Source organism: Dromiciops gliroides, chromosome 5 (genome assembly GCF_019393635.1).
Source record: "Dromiciops gliroides isolate mDroGli1 chromosome 5, mDroGli1.pri, whole genome shotgun sequence".
NCBI lineage: Eukaryota > Metazoa > Chordata > Mammalia > Microbiotheria > Microbiotheriidae > Dromiciops > Dromiciops gliroides.
This window is the reverse complement of record NC_057865.1, coordinates 218257800-218275122: the sequence shown is the minus strand read 5'-3', so window position 1 is coordinate 218275122 and position 17323 is coordinate 218257800. Positions and strand designations below refer to the sequence as shown.

At 43.4% G+C, this 17323-nt stretch overlaps 1 protein-coding gene across 2 annotated transcripts in view; it reads right to left on the bottom strand.

Annotated features, from left to right (window-relative positions):
- The window catches only part of SLC4A8 (solute carrier family 4 member 8), an 81734-nt gene that overhangs the window by 40698 nt on the left and 23713 nt on the right, over nucleotides 1-17323 (bottom strand). For both annotated transcript variants that reach the window (XM_043965653.1, XM_043965654.1), the window contains exons 5-11: nucleotides 16621-16781; nucleotides 14440-14628; nucleotides 13183-13274; nucleotides 7803-7960; nucleotides 6954-7041; nucleotides 5479-5625; nucleotides 737-837 (exon numbers count right to left, since the gene is read on the bottom strand). In XM_043965653.1, coding sequence (XP_043821588.1) covers nucleotides 737-837; nucleotides 5479-5625; nucleotides 6954-7041; nucleotides 7803-7960; nucleotides 13183-13274; nucleotides 14440-14628; nucleotides 16621-16781 — 936 coding nt within the window. The remainder of the gene's footprint in view (nucleotides 1-736; nucleotides 838-5478; nucleotides 5626-6953; nucleotides 7042-7802; nucleotides 7961-13182; nucleotides 13275-14439; nucleotides 14629-16620; nucleotides 16782-17323) is intronic.

Sequence of the window (17323 nt, the reverse complement as noted above, 5' to 3'; positions counted from 1 at the left end):
CGCAGTGGATAGAGCACCGGCCCTGGAGTCAGGAGCACCTGAGTTCAAATCCGGCCTCAGACACTTAACATTTACTAGCTGTGTGACCCTGGGCAAGTCACTTAACCCCAATTGCCTCACCAAAAAAAAAAAGAGAGAGAGAGATTGTATATTTTATAATCCCATGTTTTAGATTTCTTCAGTATCTTTCTCAGCATTTACTGAGTCCAGACCAAAAGGTCTTCAGTATTGTCCATCTTTGCAACTACTTTTTGTTCCTAGTCATATAAAGTCTTAGAAACCCAACAAAGATACTGTAACACAAAAAATATAACTCTTGAGACCCACAAAAAGAAGAAAGGCAGACTCATAAACCTCATTCTGCCATGGGGGTTCATTTATTCCTAGGCTCAGCATGGGTCATAACAGCCCAAGTAATATTTTTGATGTGTTCACAACACTTTGACACACTGGTTGCCCTTCAAAAGTCATTTCAGGCCTATGAAGACACCATCATAGAAAATACTAAAAGAAAAGAAATGGTTAAAGGGTTAAATGACTTGCCCAGGGTCATACAGCTAGTGTCAAATGTCTAAGGCCGGATTTGAACAGGTCCTCCGAAATGCAGGGCTGGTGCTTTATCCACTATGCTACCTACCTGCCCTGAAACGTTTCTTTTAAAAAAAAAAAAAAGAAGAAGAAGAAGAAGAAGAGCTTCTTCACTTGTGAGTAATGTCTACTTAAACTCAGAACTCACCTCCCCGTACGCTGAAGTTCAGGACCACTATGGCCACCATGTTGTTCTGGTTCGACATGGCAAATATTTCCATTTGGAACCCCAGGCATCTTCCTTTTTTCCTAATTACAAAACATCATGAATAGTAATTTACTAATAAAGTCAAGTCTTGATTACCACGCTAATGGAGGAGAAAAATTATAAGGTGAACTTAAAAAACATCAGAGAATCTAAAAACCCTTTCTTGGGAAGGGTTCCATAACTCATTTACCTTGCTAATTATTTTTGTATTCGAATGGACATAAAAAGGGTTTTGTATTCCCTGAATTTGTACTGTCTGGACAGTGAGAGCAGAAGATGGGAAGAGGAGTGTGCTGGGCTAGGTGGGAGGAAAAGGCTAACCTCAGATTAAAAATATTAATGTAAATTATTCCCAAAAAAGAGTATTCTACATGAAAGGGATTTATTAGAGGAGTCCCCTGAACAACTTGATGAGCTTCTAGGGTAGTGAGCCTTTTCTCTGGACTTCCACTCACGTTTCCCATGTAGGTCATGGATATTCCTGCTAACAATTTTTTTTTTTTTGCAGGGCAATGGGGGTTAAGTGACTTGCCCAGGGTCACACAGCTAGTAAGTGTCAAGTGTCTGAGGCCGGATTTGAACTCAGGTATTCCTGAATCCAGGGCCGGTGCTTTATCCACTGTGTCACCTAGCCGCCCCCTTAACAATTTTTTGAAAGGACTGGGGGCAGGGAATCTACAGGGACATGCCCAAAAATGTCTCACTGATCATAAGAATATGTTCTTAACTGTCATAACTGCAGGTGAACTGATGAGCTTGGGCTGTTAAAGATTGATTGGGAATAAACTGGTTGGTTCCAACTATCGTGAGTCAGAACCAATCCTTTCTGCTTGTCTGTTAAAAAAAAAAAAAAAAGATGGTTGAAGAATGAACTCTCCTCCCTCTCTTCCCCACCCATGCACCCACTCCCTTGTCAGAAAGGTCCTTTAAGAGCTGAGCACTGACTGGAGAACAGCAGAACAAGAAATGATACTAGGTCCTGGGCCAAGAAAAACCTGTGCCTCCCCCCCCACCCCCCCGGGAGCCACTAATGACTTCCTTGGGGCACAGTCATATTGCAGTTGTGTTCTCACCCATGTGGCCTAAGAGGAGTGTTCCCCGACCCTAAGTTGCTGAATCCGTGGCATAACCTCTCAGCCAAAAAGCTGGCGGCGGTAGAGAGGAGAAGCAGACGGCAGAGCAGAAATCTAGAGCGGGGTGATAGCGAGGCCTTCTGGCACTTCTGAAAACTCTCTCTTTCAGTAGGAAGTGTTCCCATTAAGAAATGGAATGCGCTCCACTGTACCCCACTCTCCTTCCATCCATATACCCAGCCTCTCTTGCTTTGACATCCCTTTCCCTAGTTCTCGCTCCCCTTCTCAGAGCCAAAGCAAAGGCTCCTGGGATGCCAGTTTCTTTCCATATAACTAAGCAGTTGTCAAATCTTGTTTCTACCGTCACATATCACTCACCCTGTTGTGAGGCCTTGTGCCCCGCCCCCAAGTGACTTCTAGCCAGTCCTGCTTAGGAAAACAAAGTCACACTTTTCTTACCACCTCCGCCCCAATCCTGCCCCAGTGATCCTGCTGTCCGAGGGGAATCTGTGTGACTTTGCCCACACCCTTCCTCTAACTTACAATTTTTATCTTTTTCTAGGCCTGGGGCAATGACAATGGGGGAAAAGTGAAGAGAGAAGGGGAGAAGTGACTGACAAAAGGGGTGGGTGCTTTTTTAAACGATCCCGGTACTCATGAGAATATGACTGCCCTTGACCCCTCCCTAGAAGTCTATGTACACAATGGTCAGGAAGGGGAATTAGGCAGGATGTAGGCTCAACCTCTTCTTTTGTATTGAATCTCCAACACTTAGAACAGTGCCTGGAACATATTCATAACAAACATTTTTCATTAATTAATTACTTCTTCATTCTACTGCCCTCAAGAGTTAGAACTTGACTGTCAGGCAGACAATGGGGTGCAGTCTTTGAAGTAGGCCAGAGCAGCAGGGCGTGTGGTTGTCAGAAATCAGCTCTGTGGGGGCAACCTAGATACTGAAGGAGAAACAGAGTCCAGAGACTGGTGGCTACTGTGGCTTCTGCTGACCTGCTTTCCCTTGTATAGTCTGTGATCCTGAGACTCAGCCCCAGGCCCACCTCCTTTCTCTGAGTTCTGGGATTTAAGAGAGGTCTAGACACAAATGCTTCCAAATATAAGAACACTTGGCCTATATCCTTCCGTTTTTGCCATGTTCAGTAAACCATATGATTACAGTGAGCGAAGTCTCTCAGTCTTGGAGGAAAGGAGGGGAATGACTGAGCAAGGGGGGCCCAGAAAGATAAGGTTCATGAGCTACATACAACTGTATCTCTCTCACCAGTCTGGCATCACCAACTGCCCTTTGGATATTTTGAACTCGATGTCCTGTAAGTATATCAAATTTACTATGTCCAAAACATAATTCATTTGCCCCTATCCATTCCCTGCAAAAAAACCCATCCCTGTTTTAGACTTCTCTATTTCTGTTGAGAATACTAACCTTTCAGTTGCTGAGATAAGCAATGTTTGAGTCATTCTTGCCCCCCTTACCCATCTCACACCTCCAATCAGCTGACAAATCTGTCTCTTCAACATCTCCTTTCCTCTCCTCACACAACCATCACCCTCCTCATTCAGACCCTCATCACCTCTCACCTGCATTTCAGCCATGATTTTCCTAAAGAAGGGGTCTGACCATATTACTGCTCTCCCAACCCTGGACAATCTCCCCCTATTTCCCCATTCCCTTGAGGATCAGGGATCAGCTCCTTTGTTTGGTAGTAGAGTCTGGCAGGAGCCTTCCTTTCCAGGCCCCTCCCAATATCCTGCAGCCCACCCATCTTCCTTTTGCTCACACACCACACATTGCCTTCCTCTGCCAGGCCTTTGCATGGGCTTTCCCCCATGCCTGGAACGGAGCCCCTCCTCATCTCTGCCTCTTAGAGCCTTAGGTTCCTTCAAACTGCAGATGAGGGAATAAGGACTAGTAGAGGACGATGACCACCACCACTACTACTAGTGGTGGCTATTACTAGTACCACCACCATCACCTAAAGGTGATCTATAAATGCTAGCTAATGGTGGTGGTGGTAGGAGTGGTATATATACATACACATACTTATACACATGTACAATACATGTATACATATACATGTACGTGTACACACACATTTATAAATACATGTACAGGTACTCATATACCCATGTGTGCCCGTGTGTGTGTGCCCATGTGTACATATGTATGCATGTGCAAAACATGTATATATCTCATTGGTCTTGACCAAAACTCTGTGAAGTGGGTACTGTTATTATCCTTGTTTTACATATGAGGAAACTGAGACCAAGGAAGGTTAACTGACTTGCCCTGGGTTACATGGTTTATAATCCAAGTTGGATGCAGTCCATCTGGGAAGACTGACAGGAGGAGATGAATTCTGAGCACATTATTTAAAGGGAAAAGAGAGACGGGAAACTGCATAGAGGTAGCTTGGCGTGCACTCCCTCTTCCCCTCCATCATTCAGAATTGCTAGGTTTTGTTTTTTCCACAAATCTCCTCACATTCCACCTTTCATGAAACCTTTCCTGGTTCCTCTAGCTGCTAATGCCTTCCCTTCACCATAAATTACCCTGGTTTAAAAAAATAATTTCAAAATATTTATGTATTTGTAATAGAATATAGAAAGAGAATCTATATAGTCCTATGTCTGATCTAAGCTCCCTGGGGGCAGGGAGTTGTCCTTCGTGTCACTCTATCTATCCCCAGTGTCTAGCACAGCACCTGGCACATCCCAGGTGTTTAATAAACCCTCGTTGGTTGATCAGACAGATTCTAGTTTTTATTTTGATATGTCAGAGTAATATTCCATGTCATTTTCTCAACCAGGGGTTTCGTAGACTTGGATGAGGAAAAATACACCTTTATTTCAATTGAAAAGATCTCCCTTGCAATCCTCTTATTTGGTGGATTTAAAACCATTCTTCTGAGGAGAGGCCATAGGCATTCCCATACTCCAGAGGAATCCATGATACAAAATAAAGAACTCCTGACCCGGACTGCTTCTGCACCTGACCAGTGAATTATGTTTAGACATGCTTCTCTTTTCTTTCCTTGTTTTCCTTGAGCATCATAGAAAAGGCAGGAAAAGAAAATGAGCTGGGCAGGGCAAGGAATCCTGGGAACATGGAAATAATGGGTATATAATTGGGAATCTGAGTAATAAAACAAATATAGATGTCAATTTAACCACAGGCTATTTTATGTAGAGTCTTCTGTAGTGGTTGTGTGTCATCCCTACCATGGTAGAATTATGAAACAAATATACTTGCTGTCCCTATTCATCTTGTTCCATGGCCTCTGCGTATGCTATTCTCAACTGTAACACCCATCTCACTCCCTCTGCATTATTCCACATTCCTCCCTTCCCCTTCAAAAATTTAACTCAAAATTCACCTCTTCCTCAAAGCCTTTCATAATTGGCCCTACCCATCTCAAATCACTCTACCAATCTCTATTTTCTTAGAAGTTATACTGGTACTATATCCATCTATTCCTACTGTATGATTTTTTCTGGAGGCATTTATTTTTCACATGTGCATGTTCTGTCTCACAATACTATGTGTAATGTTTTATATTCCATAAATGATGTGGACTGACTGAGGAACCTTACCTGGGAAGGGACATTTTTTGGTGGTTCAATTCTAATTGATGGATCCCATTCACCCGGGGGTAACACAGTCACTTGATCCAGGAACTCATCGATACCGGCTAAGAGGTCATCACGCTCCTTTGCCTTATAGGCCACATCATGAAAAATCTATGGAGAAGAGATGACTCTTATGAAGACTGCAGGGAATCTTCCTGAAGGAAAACAATTATCAATGGAAGACTACACCTTCATGATTCTTATCTTAGTAATGTAATCTTGAAATGCAGATAACTCAGAGAGAGCAGTAAGAGGATGAGGGAGGGAGGAAAGCCCAATGGAATCATGATTTTTTATGATGAAAACAAACTGGGTCCAAGGGAACTTTGATAATGGTCTTTAAATGGATGAAAAGCTGTTTAGCTCTTCTCCATCTCTACTGAGGACCACACAAAAGGATTCAAATGAGAAATAAGGAAAAACTTCCTGAATATAAGTGTGGGATTGCACTTGAGAATGAACTGAAAAATAAGGTTCAAGTTTTATCTTGGATGTCTATATGTTGGGTTGTTGTTGGGTTTTTGGTTTTTTTTACCAAGGGTTGATAAAGCAGAACCCCAACACATTCGTGCCATCCCTTTAAAGATTGTACATGGGATTTGCCATTTTAATAGCCACGTAGCCTCAGAGAACCTATGTCATGATACTGCCACTTTGAGGTGATTGTCATGATATTCCTCACAGTTACATTCTTATGTTCAAAGGCCACTTCTCGGGGCAGCTAGGTGGTGCAGTGGATAGAGCACCGGCCCTGGAGTCAGGAAGACCTGAGTTCAAATCAGGCCTCAGACACTTGACACTTACTAGCTGTGTGACCCTGGGCAAGTCATTCGACCCCAATTGCCTCACTAAAACAAACAAACAAAACAAAAAAAGGCCACTTCTCTTGTATATGAATACAGGGCTTCTATTTGTTAGTTCACACCAAGACTGCTCTCCTCCCCTCCCCTCCCCTCCCCTTTCCCAACTTAGAGCCTGTTAAACTCATGAAAAGTCCAACATCTATGTGAGAGCTGCATAGGTATGCCTCAGTGGGGAGGGCTCAGACATCTGAAGCATGAGTGCTAGGAATGGGAAGAAGGAATATCTACCCAGTTGTTTTTTATTGGTGTATGGACAAGCATAGTTTTAGACAAAAAAGTGGTTGGGGAATAGATGGACAGGAAAAGAATAGTGCATCTCCCCACCCCAGGTAGATCTGCAATGAACAACAGGCGAGAATGTATGTAATCACCTGTCTTCTCTATCTAGGTACCCCACACAACACAGCAATCATCCTAGAAAGATTTCTCCCTATTTATGTCCATTTCCTTCACAGGGAGAGTTAGTGTGGGTAGGAAAGAGAAATAAGGGAGGGGAGAGAGAGAGCACACAGTCAAAATGAAGAAAAGATGCATTAGACACACGAATTAGACACACCATTGCAAGTTTCGTTATACCTCATCAGTCATGATGGTGGCCATGGATCTGCCAATCTCATGATATTGTTGGCCTTTTCCTACTGGTCCTAACAAGATAAACAAGAACCTGATAACAGAGAGGGAAAAAAAGGCTGTTACTAAGCACCAAGGCATGATATTTTATTCCTCTTCAATGAACCTAAAAAGACAAACATTATCAGCAACCTTCTAGCATGTGCCTTCAGCGGATATACTACGAATGTGTCCATATCAGCGATTTTGACCTTTATCTCCACTCTGGATATTTCAATCATCATTAAAACTATTACTATTGTTGACATTTAATAATGTGGCTACAATGATGTGGCCTTTCCACAGAGACAAAAATCCTTGCTTTGGAAAAGCCATTTCTTTCCCAAAGGTCGCTTTTTACATACAGTCCAGATGCAATCCCATTCATTACCCTTATGAGACAAATAAGGGGAAGAGGCTAAAATTATGAATCTCCATAAAATGATATAAACACAGTCCTGGACATTCGAATACACTTTATAACAAACTGAATCCTAAGTTGCCTACATAATTTACTCATTGCTAGGCTGGTACTTGGAAAGCAGGAAATCTATTGCAAAGACTATTCCTAAAACATTTCCCACATAACTGGACCTAGTTGATTGTTCGGTTCTGTACTACAAAGAGTTTTAGATTTCATCAGCCCAGCACCTAATCAAGCAGTTTTCTCAGGATTCTGACAAACTCTCTATAGCATTTTAGACCTATTCTCAAGACTCCCTGGTCCTAGGTCTTAGGATTGAGCTGGTTCTCTTGCCAAGGCTCAGGGAGACTAGACTTTTTCATGAGATTTGCTGTTGATATTTCTGTCTTTACCTCGTCGGGATTGGTACTTCTGTAAGGCCTGAGAGAAGAACAGCAGGGGACAGCCTTATGAAGGCCACAATCGGATGGTCCAGAATATCCACCTCTCCAACCAAGACATTTGAGGCTTCTGCCCCAGTAGGGATTTTCTTCATAAAATGAAGGTCCACCTAGAAAGCCAAAGTAAGTAGAAATAAGGGTGGAGAGCCCCATCTAGTGCCTCAGTTCAGTGCTCTGGCTTGCAGATTTGGGGTGGGGGGCTTGTGGGTAGTGACCACTCCCTTAAGTTCCAAAGTACCTGACAGGTTTGCACTTAGAAATTCACAGGCTCCCAAAGATGCACTTAGTCAGCCAGTAGATGCAATTAACTCAAAGCACAGGCATTTACTAAGCTGTAAAGAGAGCTGCCATACAATATCTTGCCCACAGACCTAGCACATTCGTCACCACAAATACACACATCATCACAGGGAGGAGTGGGCACAGACTGGAGAAGCACAAGGCAGCTCCCACCTCCACTCCTGCAAGACCTGGATGTCTTCTCTTCTCATGAAGTCCTCGCTGCTCCAGGACGCTCTGTGCTGGTCAAGTCATTCGCCTGGGCTCCCTCAACTGCCAGGATCAGCTCTTTTTGGAATCCAATAGATCCAATCCAATAAATATTTATTAAGTGTCTACTCGGTGCCAAGCATTGTGCTAAGTTGTGGGATACAATTAATAGCAAGAAAGATAGCCCCTGCCTTCAAGGAGCTTACTAATGGGGGGAGGGGAGACAACACACAGAAAGAGTCAGGAAAGTGGGAGGAGGCCTCTTGTTTGGTGGAGCTAAAATGAGGAAGACGCAGAGTGGTATGAGCTGAGTCGGGTCCAGTTTTGCCCTCTATAAAAGAAGGCATTGGGAGGAGTTCAGAATGCCACCCTCCAGCCCTCCATGGCTGAGTCAGCAGAGGTTTGCATTAGCAGCATGGGGAAGAGATTAGAAGTGATGAGTTTAACCTGGAGGGGGCATCTCATGCCATGGAGCTGAAGATGCAGAGGGGAGTGGCGCTTTTTTACATCCATAGACGGCTTTCAGAGGTCATGCTCCATGAAATTGCTTCCTGTCTTCCAAGCTGCCTCAAGTGTCTGGTCTGTGTCTGTTTCTGCTTGAGTTGCGGGGATCTCTGTTCGTTTTCTTTGATACTCTAAACTTTTCCCTGCTGGACATACTATCTCCTATTGTTTGAGGAGCTCGATTGCAAGATGCTATGGCCAGGGGCAGCTGGGTGGCGCAGTGGATGGAGTGCCGGCCCTGGATTCAAGAGGACCTGAGTTCAGGTCTGACCTCAGACACTTGGCACTAGTTGTGTGACCCTGGGCTAGTCCTTTGACCCTCACTGCCCGGCAAAAAAAATAGAAATAAATAAAATTTAAAAAAAAAAAAAGATGCTATGGCCAATGGAGTGGGGAGGTAAGGTATGACCTCTGACCTCTGGTCATACTTTACAAAGCTGCGCCCTGAAGCAAATGATTTGAAATCCCTAACCATTCATCTCTGTGGTTTGGCAACCTTGGCTTTTTTTGTTTGTTTGTTTTTGTTTGGTTGGGTTTTTTTGGTGGAACAATTGGGGTTAAGTAACTTGCCCAAGGTCACACAGCTAGTAAATGTTAAGTGTCTGAGGCCGAATTTGAACTCTGGTCCTCCTGATTCCAGGGCTGGTGCTCTACCCACTGCGCCACCTAGTTGCCCCAACCTTGGCTTTTTAAAAGGCTTCCAAGGCATGGCCAATTTTCACCTAACCTATGGTCAGCTGTTCTTTCAATGCAATCAGAGAATGCCCTCATCCTTAAAGGAATGATAGGTGTAGACAAATCTTTGCACTTCATTAGCAGCAATATCTGTCTACCACCAAAATATTCTATCAATTATCAAATCCCACCACCAAAACCTACTATGTGCCAAGCACTGTGCTAAGAACTTCACACAGATTACTTCATTTGATCCACACAATAATCCAGGCTCACAGCTAGTGAGGGTCCAAGGCTGAATTTGAACCCAGGTCTTTTGAATCTAGGCCTAATGCTCCATCTACTGTACTACCTATTCAAAGACAGAATAAGGAAGATCCAGGAGAGAGCTACTACAATGGAGAGAAGTCTAGAAATCACATTATTTGAAGAAAATGTAAGGGAGTTTGGAAAGAGTCAGATTGAACAAAAGTTAAAGACATAAATACTTAGACTTGAAAACTTCAAAACTTCTCTCTCCTCCAAATTCAAAAGGTTGACCAAGTGGGAGTGAGAGTAGATTGATTATACTGTGTGCCTCTAGAGGACAGAATGAGAACCAAAGGGTAGAGGTGACCAAGAAGCAGATTTAGGGTCAAGGGAAAAACAATTACAGCTGTCCTCACAAAACTTTTTGTCAATGGAAATATCCCAGCTGAATTTGTATGTAATCCATTATTTACTGCTGGAATGGGAGGCAAAAAGGGGAAAATTCTCAGGAGTTCTTTAGCCTAAATAAAGACCAGGTTAAAAAGGGAGGGAAGGCACATCTGTCAGTGACTGTAAAGAAAACAATCCTGCCCAGGGAAGAAGGCTGAACTAGGTGACGTCTCAGACCCCTCCCCCCTCCAAGAGTCTATGACTTAATTGCCTGCAGAGGCTGGTGCTTGTTTTTTTGGTTTGGTTTGTTTTGGGGGTTTTTAATGACCATAGGTGCCGTCAATTCCCAGGTCTCCATTGTCTAATGGAGCTAAAGATGAATGTAAGGCCCCCAAATTTCTGGTCTTTAAATATGGTTCTGGGTTGTAAAATACCAGGGTTAGATTAAGCAGGGCTTACTAACCATGGACATTGAATGGGGAAGCTGTTAAACTTGTATCTGTAACTTTTTTTAACTTTGATCTTGATGATCTCCCTGAAACTGTTTTCTAATGACCATAATTGGCTATTTTTCATAATTGTATTTTTTAATTTTAGTTTTAAATTTTGATAAGGAGTTAGGTCTGATTGATTTATGCACTTTGAAGGAACAGTATAATTCTATCACATGCCTTATCTTTTTTCCCCTCAGCATACTATGGAAAGCCTAACAATAACAAAAATAACCCTATCAAAGTCAAATCCATCATCTATGTTGGGGGTGGGGTGGGGAGAGGATCGATCATAACTTCAAGTTAAGGAATGCCAGAGTGATGCACAGTGAAGACTTCTACAACAGCTGTGAACAGCTGGACAACTGGGCTCTGGTGATACCCTGAGTTAGCACCCTGACTAGTGTGATGAAACTGTTCTTATGAATCTAAGAAATAGAAAGTCCCAGGCTTCAGGCTGGCCCCAGTCAAAAGTTCTTAGAAGTCAGTGAAGGGAGTGGGCTCCTTCGTGTTCTTCTGCCTGGGAGGCAGGTATCACAAAATGTTGTCACCCTCATTCTACAAATGAGGAAACAGGCTTCAGAGAAGTGACTTATCTGTGGTGACACAGCTAATAAGTAAAAGAGGTAGAATTTGAACCCTTGTCTCCTCTAACTCCAAGGCCAGTGCCCTTTCATGTCACATGGTCTTCAAAACCCCACCAGGTCTTTCCTCTTGGCCATACCCCAAGCTGGTGGCAGCTACCCAAATTGCAAGCACAGGGCCTAGAAATGAATGAATGAATGAATGAATGCAGCATTTATTAAGCACCTACTATATACAAAGCACTGACTACAAATAGAAACGTGAAACAGTCCCTGATCTGAAGTAGCTCATTCTAACAATGGAGGCAACACAAATGTGAGGTTTCAGCCAAAAGTCGGATGTAAAAGTCTTACAGTCTTTGGGGTATAGCAGCAAAGCAGATGGTCAAGCCTCTTCTTTAATGCCATCTCCACTGATAAAAACCCTATCAGTCTCACATGTTGAACCACTTGACAGCACCAAGGACATTGGGGGCAAGAACTTTCCTTTCTGGGTAGACAAGGCGATAGCACCTATAGGAGCAGTGCCTGGGCTACTTCTCCTCAGGGAAAAGTTGCTTCCCAAGGATGATGGACTATGGACACTGAGCTGGAAACATTGCTATTCCCAAGGCTTTTGGGTTCAGGTTCCTGGGCTGTCTCCATCAGGGTCTCTGAAAGGTTAGCTTGGCAAACAGAGATTTGAAAAAAAGGAGGCTCTTGAACCCAAAGTTCATGAATTTAGAACATTTAATACTTTGATAACTGTATTTCAAAACAGTTGTTTTTCTTTGACAGCCTCTGCATTTTATTTTATACATTTCAAAACATGGTTCTGAGAAGGGCTGTCCAAAGGGGCCCAGGACACAAGGGAAGCAAAGCAGCTCTGCTCTAAAGGGATGCCAAGTGAAGCAGGACCCAAGGAGAACGTTCCACCACCAGGTGGTTTTAGGAGAATTAGCAAAGTGAATGAAGTTTTTCTCTGAGCACTCAATGGGAGGAAGGCTATGAGAACAATTCTGGTGAATCCTGCACAAATCTGCGTGTCACATTGCAGTGACAGAAATTCACTTCCCAACAAGGTTGAAAAGTGAATGCAATAATTTGTCTAAGTAATTAGATCAATCTCATAGAGATATTTTTTAAAATTCACCAGGGAGACAGCAGGGTGTGGTGCAAAGAGGGTGAGATTGATATAGTCGAGAGACCCGGGACACTCCAAGGGCAAGTCAATTAACTCTCCCAGCCTTGGTTTCCTTCTCTATAAAATGGGATCATAGGCTCACAGATTTAGAGCTAGGAAACTGAGGCTTAGAGACAAGGCAACTGAGGTTTAAAGAATTAAAGTGACTTGCCCATGACATAGCTAAGTGGCTAAGCCAGGATTTGAACCCAGGCCATCCAGACAATAAGTCTAGCTCTGTTCACTATGCCATGATGCCTCCTACAGTGTAAAAATTCTTATGCTATTTATACACATGGCTATTGTGTACAAATGAGGAAAGTATGGAGCGAGGAAATGAGGGAGTGAGGCAAGCACTTTGCAACCTTTTAAAGCACCACACAAATGTGAGTTATGACTCCCAGCCTCTCCCATTTTTACCAAACCACCCAATTTTCTTTTTCCTTTGCCCACACTTTCCAGGCATGCAGTGATGAGGTATGAGCAACAAGGCTTGAACTAAATCAGAATGATTCCTAATCATGAATTTTACGTTTAAAACTCAGACTAATTTCTTACAAGCTTGTGGACTGTATCAATTTGTACAATTAAGTTGGTAATTTGACTACAACTCGGAGTTATGGGGGAAAACGTAGGCCTGAAAAAAGCAGGTTTGACAGAGATATCCTCCAGGCTGTTAAAATGGTCCTCAATTCCAGAAAAAGAGAAACCCCTTTCCCCCTAGAGACAAAGCCTCTTGGACCAATAGACCAATATGATCCCAACTTCATGGGGGTTTTCCCACTTACCTTACTTAAATCCACAGGACTATGCTCACAATTTACTCCATTTTTTACTTCAAGATTTGTAGCAGGAACAGACTGAGGAGACACTGTTTGACCTGTGGGAGGAAAAAAAGAATCCTCTGACTCTTCCCTTTACCATCCTTGCCCAGCCAACCACCATCAGGAGAATACGCTTCTTTCCTGCCAAGACTGCACTAGCAAAGGGTTAATGGGGTCTGTGGTGTCTGGACACACGCACAAGCCTCGCTTTTTGTCCCACTCCCAGTTTAAAGCTGATTAGGGCTCTCCATCATGGCCCCTTACCCTGACACCCACTTCTAGCCCCTTCTTTTGTCTTCCTTTATGTACCATAAAGGCTTCCCACCGCTCCTTGCCCCAAGGGGTCCAAAACAGCCTCTGGACAGAGGTTATACCTGAGGTCAAATCCTGCCTCAGACATTTGCTGGCTGGGTGAGCATAGGCAGATGACTTAACCTCTAAGCATCAAATTCCTCACCTGTAAAATAGGGATTCTGGCAGCCCCCACCCCTTCTTTGCCTTTTTTGTTACATCCCTTTCACTTAGCACAGTGCCTGGTGACTTGCCTCACAGGGCTGTTGTGAAAATTAAATGAAGTAACATAGGTAAAGAATTTTGAAACCCTCAAAGCACTATGAATAAATGGGAGGGGGAATTACCCAACTGCTTCACCACTTGGGAAATGGGGTGGGGAAAGAGGAAAGGAATCAGACGGGGAGAAATCAAGAATGAAAACAGATTTCCACCCCTGATCCCAAATTGCAGGCAGCCAATCAGCCGATCAGTAGGCAATACAAGTGCCTACTTTGTGCCAGGAACTGTGCTAGGCCAGTTTAGCCTTGCCAGCCCTAGAAGGCCTATCCAATACAAAGGAAAATGTAATCCCAATTGATCCAACTGAGCCCTGTCATCCCTAATTTGGAAGCCAACCTTAGCAGGCAAGGTCAGCTGTGAATCCACTCCCATCTGAATGCCGCAGGGGGCATACAGCAACCCAACTAAACTCAGAGGTCTAAGGCTAATCCAGTGCCAGCCCAGACCCAAAACACTCTTTGGGGAGAGTAAGAGAAAAAGTTCTGTTTCTAGTCATTCATTTATTGATCATTGAAAAGTACTTTTCATTCTATTATGCATAACAGTTCACTCAATGCTATTGGCATTAGGACAGATAGATGGCTCCTGGCTCCTAATGTCTGATCAATATGAATGTGGGACAGAAGGGTTCAACCCCCCAAACCTTACCATTTTTGTCCAGAGAATTTGGGTCTGATTGCTTTTTGCCAACCTCCGCAAAAGAGCGCACAATGGGAATAAGATTGTTTCTCTTCTTCTCATTCTGATGATGATGCTTCTTAAGAAGAGCTTCCCGTACTTTAATTCGCATGGTCTCATTTAGGTCACTAGACAATTCCTGCTGGTCCAGAATCAGGTCTGAAAGGCAATATCTGCTTGTCCAATAGAGCTCAAACAGTGAGTCAGCCTCAGAGGAGACAAGAGAGAATTCCAGGGGGAGTTACTGAAAATGGAGCTATGATATCAGGCCATTAGATAATAGGAGCAGCTATCAGTAAGTGATATGAATAGGGTGAACCAGCCTCCCTCTCCTGCACATTGGGATGGATAGCAATAAGGGAAAAAATACTATCAAATTCCAAACCAATTTCTGATTGGGGGGGGTTAAGGACTGGGGATTCCATTTTGGCAGAAGAGGGAGGGAGGTTTTAAGAAAGGGTGAGATAAGCCAAAAAAGAGTGTGGAATCCAGAAATGTGGGTCAAATAGCTAACTGATCATCTATTTCTATCAAGAGATGAACAGATGTAGGCTGAGGAAAGAAAACACAAATAATTATTAACAGCTCTGATAAAATGAGTTAATGTAACGTGGTATGATAATGCAGCATGAAGACCGGACTGTAATCTGTGAGGTTGTAGTTCTGGCTCCCAGCTCTGCCACTAACAGGCCACCTCACATCCTGGGGCCTCAGTTTCCTTAACTATAAAATGAGCAAGTTGGAGTAGATTCCTTTCATCTCTAACTTCCCAAGACTCCCGGACTCTGAGTCACTGAAACAGAATTTAAGAGTTAGAAGAGACCTCAGCAGCTATTTAGGCCAGCTCATAAACAAAACAAATCCCCTTTATAACATACCAAACAAGTGGTCAAGCCTCTGCTTGAAGTGGTCACCCAGCCTCTGCTGAAAGACCTGAAAGGAGGTCGTCACTACTCATGCCCTCTCAAGGCGGCCCGGTCCCACTTTTGGAAAGCTCCACTTATTAGGGAGCTTCTGTGGCATCCAGCCTAAACTGGCTGCTTTATAACTTAGCTCTCCTGATCCTAGTTCTGCTCCTTGGGTCCAAATTAAATAAAGCAAATCCCTCCTCCATTCGATAGCCCTTCAACTACTTGAGCAAGGCTATCCTGCTTCCCCTGAGTCTTCTCTTCAAGCTGCAGAGCCCCAGTTTCTTCAACCAGTCCCCACATTCTATAGACTCAAGGCCTGTCACATGCTGGGTTACCCTCCTCCAGATTCTTTCCAGCTTATCAGTGTCCTTCATAAACCATAAATGGGGCCTTAGAACTGACCACAATACTCTAGAAGTGTTCTGATGAGGGCAGAATGCAATGGGACAGTTATCTATCTATTCCCGGAAGCTGGGCCCCTTTTTTTCAGCCCATGATGCCATTAGCTTTGTTGATTGCTACATCATACTGCTGACCTATATTGAGTTAGAGAAAAGGAGGTTTGGGAATTCTCTGTAGAGTGAAATTCCTTAAGCATTTTATACTCCCTATTAATATGGATATATAAGGATATTGATAAGGAATGTACAGTGTACACTAGGTGTACAGTGACTAAGCCTGATATTTTGGTTGGTAAATTCCTTTATGGAAATAAATAGCCTGCTTTATAGAGGGTTCATTATTAACATATATATGTGTATATATATATGTGTATATAATACTGTCAAAACCTGAAGAACTTCCTCATCCTAAGAAGAGCACAGAAAAATAAGATACCACGATTCCAAAGGCACCATGATGAAGCATGCTACCGCCTCCTTATAGAGAACTGATGGACTCAGGGTCCACTGGACAAAGCCAATGTCAGAATTCGTTTTACTTAACCATACATATCCAGCACACTCACCTTAGGCAACTGCCACCAGGTATTAGGTGTTTTCATCACTGAATGTGTCTAAGGGGGCAATGTGGCTCCAGCCTTCCCTGGCTGTTTCCTATGCTCCTCAAACACCTTCTACACCTCCCCAAAATCCATCCCCCCATGGCTGGGCAAGTGCCAGAAGCAATAAACATATGAGCTTATTCAAAACATGCAAGGCAGCCATGCAAGCCAACAGAAGTCAATGGCTAGGAAGCCAAGACTGGGTTCTAGTCCTGGTTTGCTCTAGAATGCCCCTACCTGAAATGTCTTCGATGCTGTTTGCTCGCATGTCCAGGAGGACTGTCCCATTAATGAGGCAGCTCCTCAGCTCAAACAGACTGTGTAACGAAAGAGTAGCCACATATGGCTTGCTCCAGCGTTCTCCACCATCTTCTACATCTTCCTCAAACTTCAACCACCTAAAAGTGTGATTTCATAAACATCAAAAAAAGGAGAATAAGTTTCAAGGGGAAGCTATAGAACAACCGGCAAAAAATACCTCAAGGACCTGGATGACTACGGTGAGCACACTGAGTTCTAAGTCACAGCCTTGGGCACTTTCAGAAGCTCTATAAATCCTTGGTGTTGTTTTTAACTCAAAATATTACACGGGACTTTAATAAGTGCATGAAGTAATCTGAAGAAGGCAAGTCATTATTTCCCCTGACTGGAAGACTACTGGCCTTGTCCAGTTCTTCCAACAGAAAATGCATCTTGGAGTCAAGGGGTATAGGAAGTAGCAGAAATGGACCAAGTACTGCCACAGCTGAAGTAAATAAATGTAGCTACTCTGAAGCTCACTAATGCTGGGACTGTTGACACTTAGCACTTAAGAGAATTGTGCATCCCTGACATCACCCAGGGTCCTGGTTAATTTGAGGACAGCTTGGAGGGATAGGGCAAAGAAGGAAGCACATTCTTTAGGGGCATGGAGATGTCCAAGGAAACCTAGTACTGTGCT